Source organism: Patiria miniata, unplaced genomic scaffold (genome assembly GCF_015706575.1).
Source record: "Patiria miniata isolate m_02_andy unplaced genomic scaffold, ASM1570657v1 HiC_scaffold_6, whole genome shotgun sequence".
Classification (NCBI taxonomy): Eukaryota; Metazoa; Echinodermata; class Asteroidea; order Valvatida; family Asterinidae; genus Patiria; species Patiria miniata.
In genome coordinates this window covers 9,145,691-9,163,894 of record NW_024037073.1, presented here as the reverse complement: position 1 = coordinate 9,163,894, position 18,204 = coordinate 9,145,691, and the positions used below count along the sequence as shown (strand labels likewise).

The window sequence follows — 18,204 nt, the reverse complement described above, 5'->3', positions numbered from 1 at the left end:
ACCATGAGGACACTCCCCTTACTGTTATTTGGCATGTACTTACTTTCCTGGGCCATCCTGGTTGAGGCGATCAGACATTTCTCCAGTGACTCCTCCTTCTTGTAAGGGACTCTATGAAGACACGCCCCTTACCAAAGTCCTCCCCTCACCCTCCCCCAATCAGACATTTCCCATGGACTCCTAACACTGGTCTGTGAGGACACGCCCCTTACTGTTATTTTGCATGTTGTACTTACTTTCCTGGGCCATCCTGGTTGAAGCGATCAGACATTTCCCCAGAGACTCCTCCCTCTTGTAAGGGACTCTGTGAAGACACGCCCCTTACCAAAGTCCTCCCCTCCCCCTTCCCCAATCAGACATTTCCCATGGACTCCTAACACTGGTCTACGAGGACACACCCCTTACTGTTATTTTGCATGTAGTACTTACTTTCCTGGGCCATCCTGGTTGAGGCGATCAGACATTTCCCCAGTGACTCCTCCTTCTTGTAAGGGACTCTGTGAAGACACGCCCCTTACCAAAGTCCTCCCCTCCCCCAATCAGACATTTCCCATGGACTCCTAACACTGGTCTACGAGGACACGCCCCTTACTGTTATTTTGCATGTAGTACTTACTTTCCTGGGCCATCCTGGTTGAAGCGATCAGACATTTCCCCAGTGACTCCTCCTTCTTGTAAGGGATGGACCACTGGTCTGTGAAGACACGCCCCTCCAGCTCATACAGGTTTGTCGCTGGGAACTCCTTACACATCTCTGGGTCTTCTTCCTCCATAGTGCTTAGGCCTGGCCTGGCCGACAACTTAGCCTCCTAGAATGAATCGTTTAAAAAAAATCTAATAATTTCATCCTTACTCATGGGTCATTCCATGCCAATTCAACGGGCCATGGCACCATATGTTACAGATTTTTTTCAAACTTGGTGGGAAGGTTTTGATAGTTGTTCTATAGATAAGGTCAAAAGCAAAAATTCAAATTGCTTTCTTTTGAGGCGTTACGGCAGCACAAAGTTCAATTAACTTTGCCAAAAAAAGGGGAAACTGACTGGCCCATAGAATAAATCGCTGACTTTAAAGCTATAGTCCATGATTTGCAGCCATCTGAAAAGTAACTGGTGTAATTATTGTTGAAAAACAACTTGGTTGAAAGATAGTAAGGGAACTAAACTCCCTGTGAAATTATTCTTTCTGGAAAGCTGCCATTTTGAAGTAATCAACGAAAGAAAGCCTTTCCAACGGTGCGTCTTAAGACGCACCTTAGGAAAATTTAAATTAGTAGTTCGTTTTGTTATTCGGCGAAGCGCGCCCAAGCATTGGCACGACGCACACGCGCGCGCAGTTGCTATAATTCGACAGATCAGTGCGCGACGTTGCGTATAGCTGCAATTCAAAACAATTCAAAACATGATTCAGTAACTTTTGATTTGAAATTGAGATCCTAGAATGCTTTTTTTCTCGGAATATACAGCTGAAGCTTAGCTGAAACTTCATCAGGTTAGTTATTCAGTATCCTTCATTAGATTTTGAACACTTTTGTTGCTTCAAACGAACAAAATGCACAAATTACAAATGTTGGACTATATCTTTAAGGACCCATATCTTGAGATTGAAATTGATTGGGAAGCTGAATTTGGATACATGGGTACAAATACCGGTACTGTAGTAGAGCAGGAATGTAGGAACATAATACCCATCATGCCTTACACCTTAATTTTAGGGAAGGTCAAAAATGATCCATTATGATGAGTCACATGCATTTTTTCAAATTTTGAAGGCCCCTTATCTTGGGACTTTGCATTAACTTTTTTTTATTTCAATTTTAATGTACATGTAATCTCTGACTAAATATTGACATTTCTGTGAAAGAAAGAGCAAAACTGTAGATGTCTTCCCTGATCTGGGTGACCCCCAATATGGCCCCAGCCAGAAATCCGCCTTAAAATTGGCCCAAAACAAGGGGGGAAATCCCCATGAGGCTCAGGTGATATAATTTTCTAGGTTTTTTTTAGGAAAGAGTGCATCTTCAAGATTAATTATCGAAAACAATTCTTGTTCATCTGGCATTTTCATGAAGAATCAAAGCTGCAAAAACACCCTCAAATTGGGCGACAATGTGTATTAGACACACATTATGCATGTGCAGGCAATTTTGACCGACCCCAATTCAGCTCAGAAGCATAAATGGAAATCTTTTTTTGGCTTATGTGTATCTCAGTATGTCTCTCTACCTAATGTCATGACAGAGGTCATTCAAATTGTTAAATAGTGCTTTTCTTTTTTACCAGATTTTTGATACAAATAAGAAAGCCTGATTCACATTTCATAGATAGTTGTGTGGAAATGTGTGCATATAAAATACAGTAATCATGGTAGCGAAATATTGAACCCCCTTCACATTGTCGAGCCTGTGAGAACAAACAATCCAATTAAATAAATTAAAAAACAATAAGAAAAAAATTCAATTATTTTAAAAATAAATTAAAGAAACCAGTGAATATGCAAATATGAAGATGATCATATTGCCGTAATATGCCATGAGGCGCTGTGATTGCAAAAAAATCAGACTGCGCTGCAGCTGATTTGTGTGGCATCAACTGGAAGTGGAAAAAGGACAAGAAATTTGTATTTTCTGTCTCAATACTTTTGAACATTTTGAAAACTTATGTTTGTGTTAACCATTATTGGTGTTAATATTACTAGAACTAGACTATGTAAAAAGATAGGGTCTGCTACATTCAGACATTACATGTATTGTGTAGATTAATTAAAGTTAAAGGTTGGCAGGCATAAACAAAAGGGAAAGAATGTTGCAACCTGACACTGCTTTTGTCTTCATATCATCTCAATGAAGCCAGGTCAGTCATTGCAAAAATGACGATGAGACATGGATCTGGGACTGAAAAACATTTTTCAATTTTGTTAGGAAATACTTAAGCAATTTGCTTGACTCTCCATAACGTTATATTTTGTACACAACGTAGCGCGCGTCAGGTTGCAAATGCAACATTCTTTCCAACAAAATATCTGAGAAAGAAACAAAATGTTGGCTTCACCTCTTCAGGTTCAACAGCTTCATCGTAGCTTGGCGGTGCAGTATCCGGGTTAAGCTTGAGTTCGGGCCGCGGCTCCCCTTTCGACTTGCCCGAGCCAGACCCGCCCCGATCCTCCGACATCTCCACAACTTCGTCCACCGTGTCGTAGGAAAGTCCCGGCTGCTCGTTGGTCAGGATCGCCACCGCTTCGTTCACGTCGTTCTTGCTCAGCGCTAGCGCTCGTTTGATCTCTGTCAGGTCGGAAAAACCCATGCTGACGAGCATTTGGAGGTTGTCTTCGCTGGGCTCCATGGTCGAGTCGATAAGTGCGCGCCAGGGGCTTGGATAATACGGCAATCGCGGGTGGATAAATGTCCGGGAAATGGAACTAAGTGATTTTTTTTACGACGGCAACACCCCAAATTGGTTTCCACTGTACGTCGCCATGTTGCAATATGAAATGGCACAGACGCGACAAAAGAGGGCGCTAGTGCGATTGCACATTTTCGGTCGGGGAAGGCCCTAAAAAGGCCTAAACCTTGAAAAAGTCCATGTCAACTTTAATTAATAATCCACATTTTTGATTTTCCATTGTTTTCTCCCTAATATATTAATTAACGCTGCTTGTAGCCAGTAATGAAATGAGCACTGCATTCTCATTCCCCTGTTGATTTTTGTTTTTAAATGCAATTTTTGTTGGCAAAACAATTCAAATTTTGCTACAACATTACTTTTAAAATTAGGTTTATCATGAGAAATTGTGTCAAAATAGTTAAAAATACAACACTCATCAAGGGCGGATCCAGAACACAATTTTTGAGGGGGCCAAAAAAAATTTTGGTCCCCCCAAAAAGTTGGTCCATAAAATTACGGCGTGGGGTTCGGGGCCCGCTTAAGGGCCCCGAAAAAATTTTGGATTCTAGAAGCTCTGTGGTGCGATCTGAGGCAATTTTTGACCACTTTAACCAATGTTTTTTGAGGAAAAGATGGTGGTGTACTCATTGCCTGCCTTTATTGCGATGTCACATAAAAAAAAAAAAAATTGGTTTCGTTTTGGGGGGGGGGGCCATGGCCCCCTTTGGCCCCCCACTGGATCCGCCCTTGACACTCATTCAATAAAAACCTCAATGAAAGTCAGACAAATTATGCGTAAGAGTGATTTTTTTTAATTCAAAAATATTTCCAAATAATTTGATCAATGTAAAAGACCACTTTTCATGAAAAATGTTTACAAAATAAAACGAGTTGACAATTCGTCTTTAATACAGACATTAGGCATTTCTAAAGAAATTAGTGCATATATTGCAATCAATGTACAAAATTATAATCGCCGTAGTTCACGCCACACCCAAAAATTTACAAGCACGGGCAATGAGTACAACATTCCGGTTATTAATAAATATATATAATATAATGTTAGTCACTAATATAATTTGAATGTTTGATGATTTGGAAATATGCCGACAATATTTTGGATCACAGAGGCCCCTGTCAATAGACGAAAGCCGAAAAGGCCAAAAAAAAAAAAAATTAGCTCTGCTTCCAATTTCCCCACCTACCCTATTCTGACAGCCCCTAACTTAATTTTGTTTATGGGAAAATTGAGAATATACCTTAAACTGTCAATTTATACCTTTTACCCTTGTCTATATGATCTGATACACCGTGCCCTCTGGAGACATGCACACAATAGGGAACAAAAGATTGTATACGTATACAAGGCAAATTCTATAGATGAGTACGTCTCCACAAGGTTTTCACAAAAATAAATATATGGATTTTACTCAAAAACTAGGAATTTTCAAGGTATGTTGATCCGTCGGCTCGCAAATGGTAGAGTTTTAGAAAAGGGATATTAAGTCCGAATTTCAGCCAAGGAAATTAATTCTGGTTAACATAAGAGCATTTTGAAACTGTACTTTCAAACTCGAAAACTTCAGTACACGAGAACAAAGAAATGTCTCCACAAGGATACAAATTTCAGTATGTGCGCAGATGCCTCCATATGATTGTACACGCACAAAATTGGCCACCCCCCCCAAAAAAAAATCCCTACCTACCTACCCTATTTTAGAATGCCATGTTACAGAAGCAGAACTAAGGTTATTTTGGCCTAATGTGGCACGGGGCAGTAGCACGCACAATGGTTTTTCCTTTGTGCCTCACAGACTGACTGACACTTGCGACTCAAGGATCCATGACATGAAGTTTACTTGGGAACATATTTTGTGCAACTTTCAACTCCTCTTAAATGTATGAAAAATATTTGACATCCCTTGTTGGTAAATTTTTATTGAAAAGTGCACTTCTTTCACCAGTTCACGTCGGATGACGTGTAAAAACGCAAAGGTTTTGCGGTATTCAAAAAGGATGACGGATAAACACGCAACGTGCGAGGCCAGAAATATCTGTCAGCAACTCGCTCACAGTGAGCGAGGCCGGAAACATTTGGGTGTGCTACCCGCAGATACCGTCTGGTATCGAGGTTTGTGAAAAACAATCCCACACCTGGGTCAAGTCAATGTCAGCATAATCCCGGCGCAAACTGGTTAAACATTTAAAATTGCCCATGCTTTTTCAGACAACTGAGGGCGCTGTTGCTGTGATGTCATTTCAGGAGGGCACTGTTCAGTTTAGGGGTTTTCTGTTCAAATTGTGAACTCAAAAATATGCTAATTGAAAATGTTTGTGAGAAATGTTTGCTCATTGGCTTATTGCCATGTACTGACACAACAACGAATCAACAAATTTGCGACAGCAAAATATCCAAAATTCTGGCATTTTTTGTGTGCAGAAATAGCTGTAACATTGAGGTTTCTGCCCGAAATGACATCACACTTTTGCTCATGAATATGGAAATTTTTATTAGCATAAACACCAAAGGCACCAAAATACCCTTGAAAATGGCAAAGCGATATTTAAAATAGGGTTAAATGAAAAAAAGGTGCACTTCCAAGAATTGCATAACAAATACATTCGAAGGGCCCTTTAAGACTTGCACAAGTCTAATTTTGTTTTCGCAGTTCATCAGTACATATTTCAGAGCAGACTATGAGCGACACAGAGCATATACTTTCTAAATTTCAATCGCAAAATAAACAATAAACAAGTTTTCCTTCAAAAAGCCTTTCCTTCAACTTTTGAACAATCCATGAATTTAATACAAGTCATTAAATTCCATCATGCTAGATGCATTATATACATTTCGAATTTACATAAAGGAATCAAAAGTTGAAGGCACAATGTTTTGCTTTGACCCTGCACGTCTTAAACATTTTTTTTTTTTTTCAAAATAATTTCAAAACCTCTCTGCTGCTTCGAGCAGATGCCAACTACAAAAAATGGTGAGAACGGTACACCCCTTACATAAAAGGGATAAATTTCTGCTTGGCCGGTTTTATTTAAACAAGTACATTTAAAACCGGCTAGTAGGGGCCTGGAAGCGGATGATGGCCTGAGCAGAAGGCGAGGCACATTACCTGTGAACAGGTCCCGTACTTGTTTAAAACCACATATTTATTCCCATTCATAAATACCTTTGGGTCAAAAAGTCAAAAATTATAAGTTTTCAATGATTTTGTGTAACAATTTTACAGAATGTTTTGTGAAGCACACCTCTAGCTATGTTTATGGTACGTGCCTCTCGCGAGTAGTACTAAAAATCTCCTTATATGGAGATTGGCGCACGTATGGTGCATACTGCGCGATGTGGCGCAGAACGCAGCGGTGCCAGTGTAGTGTGAGTTGTGAGAAAAAAAATGTTAGACTTTAAAACCAGTTGATGTTTTTTTATCAACTGTTTAAAACCACCCATGTGACGGGCTCTCGACCAATAGGCCATTTCAAATGGTGCAATCGAGATTGTGACATTTGACGATTTCCAACCAATCACCATATATGTCATTTTCGTTACATTTTATACATGTACGAGAAGTGAAGATATTAAAGCCCAGTTCATACTCGCCTCGAATTTATGACGTCATGGCAAGTATTCGCGCTGCGAATTCGTAAAAGCTGAACATATTTCAACTCGGGCGAATTTCGCAGCGAATGTTTTTATGACGTCAAATTCGCTTCGCATTCGCATTCACGTGAAGTATAAACCGGGCTTATGTCAGTGAAGGAATTATAGCAGTTGCAAGTTATGGTTAAAAAATAACTGTGCCAATTAATTGTTACTAGCGTCTTTTGTGTCTAATATAACCCTCTACCGGAGAAAATGTTACCAAATAACCAACATACTGATCGATTATCATTTCAAATGAAACATCATTGCAGGCCTATTTCTTTCAGCATTTTTTGAAGTAAGGGGAAGAGGAATCGACCCTTTCTTCCTGTGAATCAAACAGTGCTCATTGACCAATCGGATCAGGACTTTTAGTCAGGTGACCAGAGCAGCCCCATCACACTAAAAAATGTACAAGAACCAAAGGAGGGCGGGGCTTACGGCCAAATCTCGAATGGTCCATTCTTATGAGGGGTGGAAACTGTCAACAAGAAACTGCTGGGGGCCCAATGTATTTTAATAGAATGGTCCCTTCCTGCTTGACAATCAGCACAAATTGACCTATCAGTTTATGACTTTTGGTCAGGTGACCAGACTAGCTCCATCACACTCACAAATGTACACAAACCAAAGGTGGGCGGGCTTATGACTGAATCAGGAACAGTCCATTCTTATGAGGGGAAGGCACTTTATTGTTGCGGCCCAAATGTATGTTCAGCTTTTTTGATAGAAGAGAAAGGGAATGGACCTTCTTGCCAATCAATCAGTGCATTGACTACTTGGATCTGGATTTCGAGTCCGATGACCAGGGTAGCTCCATCACACTCAAAACTTTACACAAACCAAAGGTGGGTGTGGCTTATGGATCAATCCGGAACGGTCCATTCTTATCAGGGGTAGGCATTGTTGAGCTAATAATTGTTGCGAACTACTGCACTTTCAGCTTTTTTTGTGAGAAGGGAAAGAGGAATGGTGCCTTCCTGCCTGTCAACCAATCAGTAGGAATTGTTCAATTAGACCATGACTTTTGGTCAGGTGACACTCAAAAATGTACACAAACCAAAAGTGGGCGGGCTTATGGATAAACCAGGAACAGTCCATTCTTGTGAGGGGTAGGTATTGTTGAGCTGGTAATTGTTGTGAAACTACTGCATTTTCAGCCTTTTTTTGCGAGAAGGGAAAGGGAATGGTCCATTCCTGCTTGTCGATCAGTCAGTACGAAATGACCAATTAGACCATGACTTTTGGTTGGGTGACACTCAAAAATGTACACAAACCAAAAGTGGGCGGGCTTATGGATAAATAAGAAACAGTCCATCTTTATGAGGGGTAAGTATTGTTGAGCTTATAACTGGCGTGGAATTATTGCATTTTCAGCTTTTTTTGTGAGAAGGGAAAGGGAGTGGATCCTTCCTGCCTGTCAATCAGTACAAATTGACCAATTGGATGGAACTTGGTCACAAGCACTGTGAGAAATGTACACACCAAAAAAGTGGGCGGAGCTTATGGCTAAATCCAGAAAGGTCCATTCTGTTGAAGGGTAGGTACTGTCAGACAGCCAATGTGAGAAGTGTACACAAACCCCCCAAAATGGGTGGGTCTTATGACCAAATCCAGAACAATCCATTTTTTGGAAGGGTAGGTACTGTCAGACAGTGTGAGAAATGTACACAAACAAAAAGGCGAGCAGAGCTTATGGCCAAATCCAGAGCGATCCATTCTGTGGAAGGGTAGGTGCTGTCAGACAGCCGCTGCCCGGGCCGCAATGAAACTCCGGTAGATGATGGTGACGTAGATCAGCAAGAGAACCAGTATGAGCAGGTCGTCGACGAAACCGAGCACGCCAAAGACGGCCTCGGGAATGATGTCCAGCGGGGAGACAAAGTAGAGCAAGGCGGCTAAGAAGCACACGATGATGCGGAGACGGAACATCCAGACCAGGCCGCTGAGAGTGAAGAACTCCCGCATGGCGTGGCGCAGGAGGGTGGGCAGATCGTGGATGTAATCCATCAGCTGTGAAATAAAGATGGTGGTGGGATGAAGAAGGGGTACAAAGGTCAAAGTTCAAAGGTTAAAGGTTGCGGTTATTCTGATAACTCTTGTAAGGAGGAAGGTTCGAGTATGAACCATAGATAAGTAATGATAAACAAATGATAAACTTAGGTTGTCCGGTGACCAGATTTGGATGAAATTTTCTTAGGAACCGCTTTACTTGTTAGGAAGTTTGGCTACCAAATCCAACATGTCCAAGTCATTAGCGAGATAACGACCCCCTAAAAATATGGATGTAATCCATCAGCTGCAAAAAAAGGGGGTGGGGGGATGAAGAAGGGGTACAAAGGTCAAAGTTCAAAGGTTAAAGATTGCGGTTATTCTGATTACTCTTGTAAGGAGGAAGGTTTGAGCATGAACCATAGGTAAGTAATGATAAACCAATGATAAAGTTAGGTATCAGGTGACCAGATTTGGATGAAATTTTCCCAAGAACCGCTGTACTTGTTAGGAAATTTGGCTACCAAATCCAACATGCCCAAGTCATTAGCGAGATAGTGACCCCCTGAAAAATATGGTCCCCCTCAATTTTTCACTTTTGCTGTTGTGTGGGTTATTATATTTTTTCTTTTTTTGAAGGCCTATATCACCCTGTGTGGCGCACCCAAGGGGGGGGGGGGCGCTCCGGAGGCTTGAGCCCCCCCCCCCCCCCCCCCCCGAGAGGTTGTCAATTTTTGTTTTCTTTTTTGGGTCAATTTTTTTTATAGTTCCACGATTTGACCGAAGTGATATGTGGCATTTTTTTGAGTAGTATAATAGGGGTGTAAATTGCGCCACCAAGGCACCAACAACAAAAAAATCCATTCCCATAGTCAAAATTCTGCAGCCACAAATTTTGGGAAACATTTTTTGAAAAAAATTCAAACTTCTAAAAAATATTTCAAAACAATTGTGAGCCCCCCAGCCAAATCCTGGGTGCACCACTGATCACCCTATTAGGGAATACACCATATTTTACAGGGGTTCATTATTCACCAAAAAATTTGGAGTTGCCTGCTGAAGTTTCACATGTTCATAAAAACCACAGAGGTATTTTAAAATAATTAAAAATTCAACGAAATCTGAGACGGGTACTAGACAACTTCTTAAAAAGTTAGGACAGTTGGCATGGAATGAACCTAAATCGTTTTCCTTTACGATAAAATGTTCATGCATTCTACTCACCGGTCGCGGCTCCCCAGAGAATCGTCTGTTGTAGTTGTTGATCTCCGTGGTCACTGCTTGGGCGTCCTCTGTCGTGTGGTCCACCTCTCGGAAAATTGGCAGTAACAGAGTCACCTGTGCATGTGAACAAACACAGCCCCTCAGTGACTGCAACACTATCTACACATTTACACCCAAGAAGCTCGGGTATTGGAATCATAACTGCAATTGTTACAAAATTGGGTAAGCTAGTGGAGACGGTTGAGGCTCAGTGAAAACATGGTTTGAGGGTGGATAGTATACAAATATTGACTGCTTCGAGTGGTGTAGTAAAACTAGCCTCTCAAGCCTCACCACGACATAAAGCAGTCAATATTTGTTTTATAACATCTCTCCCACACATTCTGCTTGATTTTAAGCGATATCTGATTAATTTAATCTGAATACAATAAAAAATTACTTCTATTTGAATACGAAATTAGTGGAAAATTAACTTGCAATTTTTCTAACTACCCCTTCACGAAATGTTTGAACCCAGCTCTGTAGCGCTCGCGCTTGGAAACAATACGCGCAACGTACTCCTATGCATTTTGCACACAGTGCGTATAGTATTTTGGTTGCTATGGGTATAGTACTTTGGTTGCTATGGGTATAGTACTTTTGGCCGTGCACTGAAAAATGGCAAAATAGAAAGTACCATGTGACTTGCTCTCGGCCAATCAAGACACAGAATCTGTGGGTGAGGTGTTATAATCGATATTAGCTCACCGAGGTATTGGAAGTTCCAGAGGCAAAGAACTAGTCTGTCAACTTCCCATACCAAGGGGAGCTAATATCGACTATCCACCCGAACTCAACCATGTTTAATTTTGTTTAACTATACCTTAGGCCAAAAAAAATAATAGTTCTGCTTCCGGTTTCCCTACCTACCCTATTCTGACAGCCCCTACCCTATTTTTTTTATTGGAAAAATGAGGGAAAAACACTCAAAACCATCACTTTTTACCTTTTACCCTTGACTTCACGCAGACGCCTCCATATGATCATGCACAAAAAAAATTTGGCCCCCAAAAATAATTCCCTACCTACTTACCCTATTTTCGAATGCCATGTAATTGGAAGTAGCAGGTTTTTTTTTTGGCCTTAAGACTTTCTGAGTTTTGTCCATACCTGCTGTCTGCAAACAGGACACCTGATGGAACCCAGCCAGTTGCCATGTCTCCAGTAAGTAATTAAACAGTTTCCTTTACAAAAGAGAGAAAAAAAAAGTAGATTTGTAAATAATCAAAAATCATCATAACCCATCACAAAGTCAATCATGAATTCATGTCCAAATTTCAAGTCATGTGATAAGCATTTCACATGAGTTTAAAATTCTGGCCAATTCAAATGTAGTCTGAGCATCACCCATTGTCCAACAGAGCCTTCTCTGTCTCTGGTCCAACGTCTGATATAATAAGCATGCAACTTTATGCGAACCACGCACCAACCAATCGGAGTCGACATGACGTCATTTCGTTCCGAAATCTGGACTAAGCTGTTCGTCAATTTGGATGCCATGTTTTTGTAATACAACGACGGGCATAGAGATCTAATGAAATCCGACATTTGCTTTCAAACTGTTAGAAAAATGCTGCGCGTATAGATTACGCTAATGCTCATCTTAGATGGACGTGAACGCGCAAGAGGGCATTCGCATTACGCACGTTATTCAAAATGTTATGTGATGATCATTCAAAGCTGCAGGACGTTTGTTCATCGCGTAACATATCGTTACAGGCCGCGTGACGCAGCCTATTTTTGCTAACACAATTCACTACGTAAAAGTATGTTGCGAAGACCCAATATAGAAGGCGAATGGTCAGAAAATCTGAATGGTCAGAATCTCGAAGGCAAGATGTAGTCTAGTTGCCGAACCTGCTCGCATATCATTGACGCTTGGTGTTCAAGGGGAATATTCCGTAGACTAATTACGGTAGTGTTCTAAAAAGTATCCAGGTAGGTAGGTAGAAAAACAATTCTATTTTGAAAATTTATTTTTACGTTTGTCTGTCCGTCTAATATACTTACTTTGTTTGCTTTAGGGTACCTTTAACATTACTCTGTTTGCAAATGTAATTAACCTGTTTAACTGACCAATACCAAACAAGGGAAGAATTTTTTAGTTTTCAAATATTAATCGTTTTAAATTTTTGGCCAATATGGCAATAAAAAAATGGATGCCTGCAATTTGGCCTGATAATTGGGATACGTCGGGTAACCGTAAACGCCCAATTTGTCTTTTTACGCCTATGACCCACTGGTTTTTGCAATATAAAAGTTCTTTTAAACACACTTGGTCCACAGAGTTGGCATCGGGATTTTTCTTTCACAATTTTGACCTTTCTATTGTTCTGTCGATTTTTTCAGAACGTTGATACAGCGCTGGATACAGTGGCGGAAGGCACGTGCTGCGGCCGAAAACTTCTGAAGGAATGCAGGATCACCCCTGATGTCATTGTAAACTTCCTCGATCTTGTGTTGCGAAAAACAATCAAGGTGTGCCATTCCTTCAGAAGCTTTCGGCCACAGCACGCGCCTTCCGCCACTGTATCCAGCGCTGTATCGACATTGGAGAACACCAAGTTGAAAGTGGCAGATTCTAAAAATGACTATTTCTTTCGTATGGCGTTTAATCTTACCCTCTTGCACAAAGCTGATGAAACTGGCTCCATAAAAGTGTAATGCAATGTTTACATGATCTAAAATTTTGGTTTAATTCCATTTGTAAACAGAGTTATTCAGGATCAAAAGTAGGACATTTTTTTTTTACATGTAGTAGATAGGCCCAGCAGGCTACAATGCGTACAGCGAGTTAGCTTTTTTGTAATCTTACATAGCTGTATGGAAGTCATCAACACATACCACAAAAAACATGGCCACAGTTTGTCTCGGTTGCGTAGGCTAAATCACTGAGGCAGACTGGGCAGGTGGGATCTGTGCTGTATCTGTGCCTAGCCGGCGGTAACTGGGTACTGCCATTTTGTTGTTGATCTTGTGGCTGCTGTTGCTGTTGTTGTTGTTGTTGACGGTTGACACTTGCCGTCTCTGTATCCACGCCCAATCGCTGTCTGGCCTCGTAAACGCGCTGTTCATTTTCCGGGTGGATAGCTTCAGTTGTGGCTTGGTTTCTACTGTTAACAAAAAAAAAGTCCCAAATATGAAAGAATATTTTCATGAATATTTTCAGATATAATTGGCTTGTATAACATTAACCCTAAACTTCCCAAAAATCCCCAAAATCCTATTTCATAGGATGGAGGCCATATGGCAAAAATGTGTGGCTGATTTTTGAGGATGCACTGTGTCAAGGTCTTAGGCCGGACCTTGTGTTGTTTATGCTCAGCCGTGCATACATTTAGGCCTAGATTATACTTGAAATCCTCCGCACTGCTCCAGGATGAAAAAAACGATCCACGATGAAGATTCAGCCTACAATTGCAGTGAATAAGGAGGCATTACTGACAGCCGATCAAGTTAGTGTCGCTGGCCATAAAAATGGCAATACGCGGTCGATACAAAGAGCGCCCTCGCTATCTCTCCTTTTTTTTTTACACTGGATCCCGACCGATCGTGCGTAGCTTTCAGTACGTACGCTCAATGGGCCAGGCACCAGTAGTTCAGTATTGACGAGTTTGACATAATAATAGGGGTTTGGTAAACCATAACTTGGATCTAAACGTTTATGAAACACTGCGTTGCACGCGTCAATAAACCATGAAATTACGCGTCGTTTATTGTTTTTCAGTGTGTCCTTATCATTGTTTATAAACCATGAGATTGCACTTCGTTGATGGTTGTTCATTATTTATAAACCATAGAAGCATACAAGTGTGTTTTTCACTGTTTATAAACCATGAACTTGCACATCGTTGTTCATTATTCGTAAACCATAGAGTGTAAAAGTGTGTAGTTTTCATGTTTATAAACCATGAACTTGCACATCGTTGATCATTGTTCATTATGTATAAACCACACAAGTGTACAAGAGTGTAGTTTTCATGGTTTGCAAACCATGAATTTGCACACCCTGCCAGTTTCCATTATTTGTAAACAATGACTTTATGTTTTTCAAGGTTTATGAATCATAATGTTGATACAAAGGGTAATCCTTACTTTTAGGACCCCTTTCCTATATAAGGTTAAAAGACTCACCAAAACAAACAGCTGACTATAACACTCAAAAGTGACATTCTGATATTTATTGACACATTTGAACATTTGGCAATGACACCTCTTGAATATCAGCAGGTTTAATTTTGTAGAAAGAGGGCGGGGTTTTGATTTATGAGAGGTTAAAGACGACGATGACAAACAGAAAATAAATTTAAAAAGCAAGATGGCGAACTGCAAAAAAAGGTAGGAAAGTCACATTTTCTTTGAAAGTGCTTTCAAAATTATAACTAACATGAGTTTGTCTGAAGAAAAAAGACTTCTTTAGCCTGCAAAAGTCACTTTGGTACTGGACAGTCATCTGCAAAAGTCAGTTTTGAACAGAACTCGTACAAAATAAGGATTTTGTAAAGTAAGGATTACCAGCTAAACCATGGTAAAAACATGCTTAAAATTGGCTAAATAACTATTTGACAAACGGCGCCCCATACTAGTTCCGGAACTAGGAAAAATCAGGAACTAGGAAAACGGAAAATTGTCTTGACTCTCAATACTACCATGGAGTTATAGCTCCATGGCTCTACTAGGTGGAGCGCTGGAACTTCGGTACCCTCTGTACGGAGGGTACCGACTATCGAAGTTCAACTTCCAGCCTTCCACTCAGTAGATAGAGCTAGACACTCAATAGACTTTGTACACAACCGGTACCAACCGCTGAAGAGTAGAGATCGAGTGGTGTAATCAGGTAAAAATATGACAACAATTTGTTGTCAATTTTTTTTTGTTATGGCAGCAAAAGTTCATACCCTGGACTCCATCGCGTGTACTGTACACAACAGAGGAGTCCAACCTGGGCTAAAGTGACACTGGGCCCCATGAAGGATGCCCACTCTGTGTTGGGTGCATGCGGCGCGCGCTAGTTCGACTGTATGATCAGATGATGACTGTCAGTGTCAGTAGCAGTGTCACGCCCCAACTATCGCATCGGTCCCAACTATAGTTGGGCCTGTCCCAACTGTAGTTCCACAGTTGGGCTGGCCCAACTATAGTTGGGCCTGTCCCAACTATAGTTGGGACGGTCCCAACTGTAAGTTCCACTGTTGGGCTGGCCCATCTATAGTTGGGCCACTCCGATCTTTTTATTTTGCGGTGTCCCAACTATAGTTTACATTGATGTACAACTGTAAAACGTTCCCTACAGCTCTGATACACGTCTGACTTTACTGGGGACCACTGAAATTAGTTATTGATGGGGCGAATCTATAGTTGGGCCACTCCAATCTTTTTATTTGGGCCACTCCAATCTTTTTATTTGGCGGTCCCAACTGTAGTTTACATTGATGTACGACTATAAAACATTCCCTACACTACAGCTCTGTTACATACTGTCCGACTTTACTTGGGACCTTTGACATTAGCTATGGGTGGGGCCCATCTAGAGTTGGCCGGCCATGGCAATCTTTGAATTTTGCAAAATGTTGCTGGACAATAAAACCCAGCAGCTGGACAACTCATCCAACTAGGCAGGACCACGTGACCGGCCAGCCTTGCGGCATGCATGCACGACGAATACACGGTGCCAGCGCCGCGCGCGGAACATTTAATCCAACAAGATCTATCAAGCATGAAGCATCCGGCGCAACTCCAGTCCTAACTATAGTTGGGCCGACCCAACTGCCGCACTATAGTTGGGACAGTCCCAACTATAGTTGGGACTGCACTGATGCGATAGTTGGGGCGTGACAGCAGTAGCACTCAGTGTACCTCGGTCACTGTGCCAGTGAGTCAGTGTTGTGTTTACCTGTTGAAATACGCAATGACAAACGGAAGTGCGAGGACAAGAACAATTCCGAAGGCGTGCACAAGCTCATCACCAACACCTTCAATAATTGTCCCTGTCTGCATGACATCGGTAGGTGCAGAGGATTCCATTTTTCAGCGATTTTACTTTACTTCACACAATCAAAGGGGTCCTACTAAAGCGCGTCAACAAGCGTCAACAAGCGTCAACAAGCGTCAACAAGTTTTAGTAGTCGTTAAGTGCGCGTCAACAAATTTTGTATAGGCCTTTGAACAATAAAAACAGCTTTATATGGTAGAAACAGCAATAATGAACATCTTCTGCATATCAATTAAAGTTAAAATTATTTTAAAACTTGGTTTTTTGAACGCGAAATGTACGACGAATTTGTCGATAGAAGTAGGCCGCCATCTTGTTTGGATGGCGCTGTAGACTTCGCGCATGCGTAGTATGGCTCTTTACACTTCACGCATGCGTAGTACGGCTAGCTACACATAAACAAGATGGCGGCCAACTTTTATCGACAAATTCGCCGTACATTTCGCGTTCAAAAAAACAAGTTTTAAAATAATTTTAACTTTAATTGATATGCAGAAGATGTTCATTATTGCTGTTTCTACCATATAAAGCTGTTTTTATTGTTCAAAAGCCTATACAAAATTTGTTGACGCGCACTTAACGACTACTAAAACTTGTTGACGCTTGTTGACGCTTGTTGACGCGCTTTAGTAGGACCGAATCAAAGTGCATGTTTCCGTGCAAGTGAAAACACTGGCTAAAGTAATAGTATGTGCCCATGCTTTTACGGAGTTTTATTCCGAAGGTGAACGTGGAAAGAAGTTCAGGACCCAGACCAACAATTCGACGTGTAGTTGATTGCCTCTTTTCCAGCCGCTATTACTCAGGAGAAGAGATTTCTTAACACAACACAGCAAAACCGTACATGATTTTACGCCAGCAAGGATGCGCAAATTAAGCTTCATCAAGAATCTGGAAAAGGGTAAAACAAAAAAGTGCCCACTTCCGCAAAATAAATACGTCGATCTCGGACATTATGCATGCGCGGAGACAGTGACTGTAGACGGCTGTTTACTGCGTTCGAGACTGTAGACGGCTGTTTACTGCGTTCGAGGAGTGTTCGGCGGTGCTCTTCATTGGTACTCTGTTCCCGAAGACGCCCCCGACGCGTGGCGGTGAATCATATCTGTACTGTTCACCAATGAAACATAACCGGCGAATATTAAGAGCTTACATCACAACCATTTCTGAATCGCAAGCGGGTCATGGGCCGTTCAGATATGAATAATGCATATCCAATATAAAGCAGGTACATTTGTATATGTTTGTATGCACGCATCTACGGTTAGCGAATGCTGGTTGATGGAGACGATTTTTCCCACTTTATTAAGAATCTCAACACAAAGGTGTAACTGGTGTTATTAGACAAAGGATGTTTCACTATTTCTAAGGCTTTCCGGCCAATTAAAATGGAAAAGAAGTATTTATCAGTTACATAACGCATGCAAATGATTATCCCAATCAAAAGTGGCGAAGTCCTCAAGCTCAATACCAGCTAGAAATTTGAACTTCTGATCCGTAAAAGTTTTCAAGCCTTCACCGATTTTCACCCTGAAATAAGTGTATTCATTTTTACTTGCTTTATGCTTTTTCCCCCTAACAATTTAAGTGTTCAAAGTTATTCATATTTGGATGACGCATCGAATGAAAAAATATACCAATGTTTCGTTATGGAATAATTACTAAATTCACTTTTTCGTGCAAAAGTAATCCAAAATAAAGGCCTTTTCAGAGGGTTGCAGAAACTAAAATTAGTGGGGAAAAGTTTTATTAAAAAATAAACATTCAAATTGTTCATTGGTGGAAATAAAGTTAAGAGCAAGTGACAATGTCAACATACCAAATTGGACCGGCCGGGGGATTAAAAAACAATAACTAAGCAGAAAAGTAAGCACAAACACTTGCTTTTTTTCCATTTTGAATGAGACATAGAGCAAAATACT

General features: G+C 41.0%; 2 protein-coding genes across 4 annotated transcripts in view; both read right to left on the bottom strand.

Annotated features, from left to right (window-relative positions):
• Positions 1–3,490, bottom strand: part of LOC119742606 (ubiquitin carboxyl-terminal hydrolase 24-like) — a 99,203-nt gene extending 95,713 nt beyond the window's left edge. For both annotated transcript variants that reach the window (XM_038218722.1, XM_038218724.1), the window contains exons 1-2: positions 3,051–3,490; positions 617–809 (exon numbers count right to left, since the gene is read on the bottom strand). In XM_038218722.1, coding sequence (XP_038074650.1) covers positions 617–809; positions 3,051–3,341 — 484 coding nt within the window. In that variant the 5' untranslated portion in view covers positions 3,342–3,490. The remainder of the gene's footprint in view (positions 1–616; positions 810–3,050) is intronic.
• A 4,910-nt stretch (positions 3,491–8,400) lies between these two features.
• Positions 8,401–16,344, bottom strand: LOC119743221 (E3 ubiquitin-protein ligase RNF170-like). Of its 2 annotated transcripts, none has more exons than XM_038219606.1 (5): positions 16,184–16,344; positions 13,135–13,403; positions 11,401–11,474; positions 10,252–10,365; positions 8,401–9,048 (listed from the first exon to the last, which is right to left on the bottom strand). In XM_038219606.1, the coding sequence occupies exons 1-5, from the start codon at positions 16,312–16,314 to the stop codon at positions 8,776–8,778; spliced, it is 861 nt and encodes a 286-aa protein (XP_038075534.1). In that variant the 5' UTR covers positions 16,315–16,344; the 3' UTR covers positions 8,401–8,775. The 2 variants fall into 2 exon arrangements, with proteins under 2 accessions (XP_038075534.1, XP_038075536.1); XM_038219608.1 differs by having other exon boundaries at positions 13,135–13,400.
• Between the last annotated feature and the right edge of the window lie 1,860 nt (positions 16,345–18,204).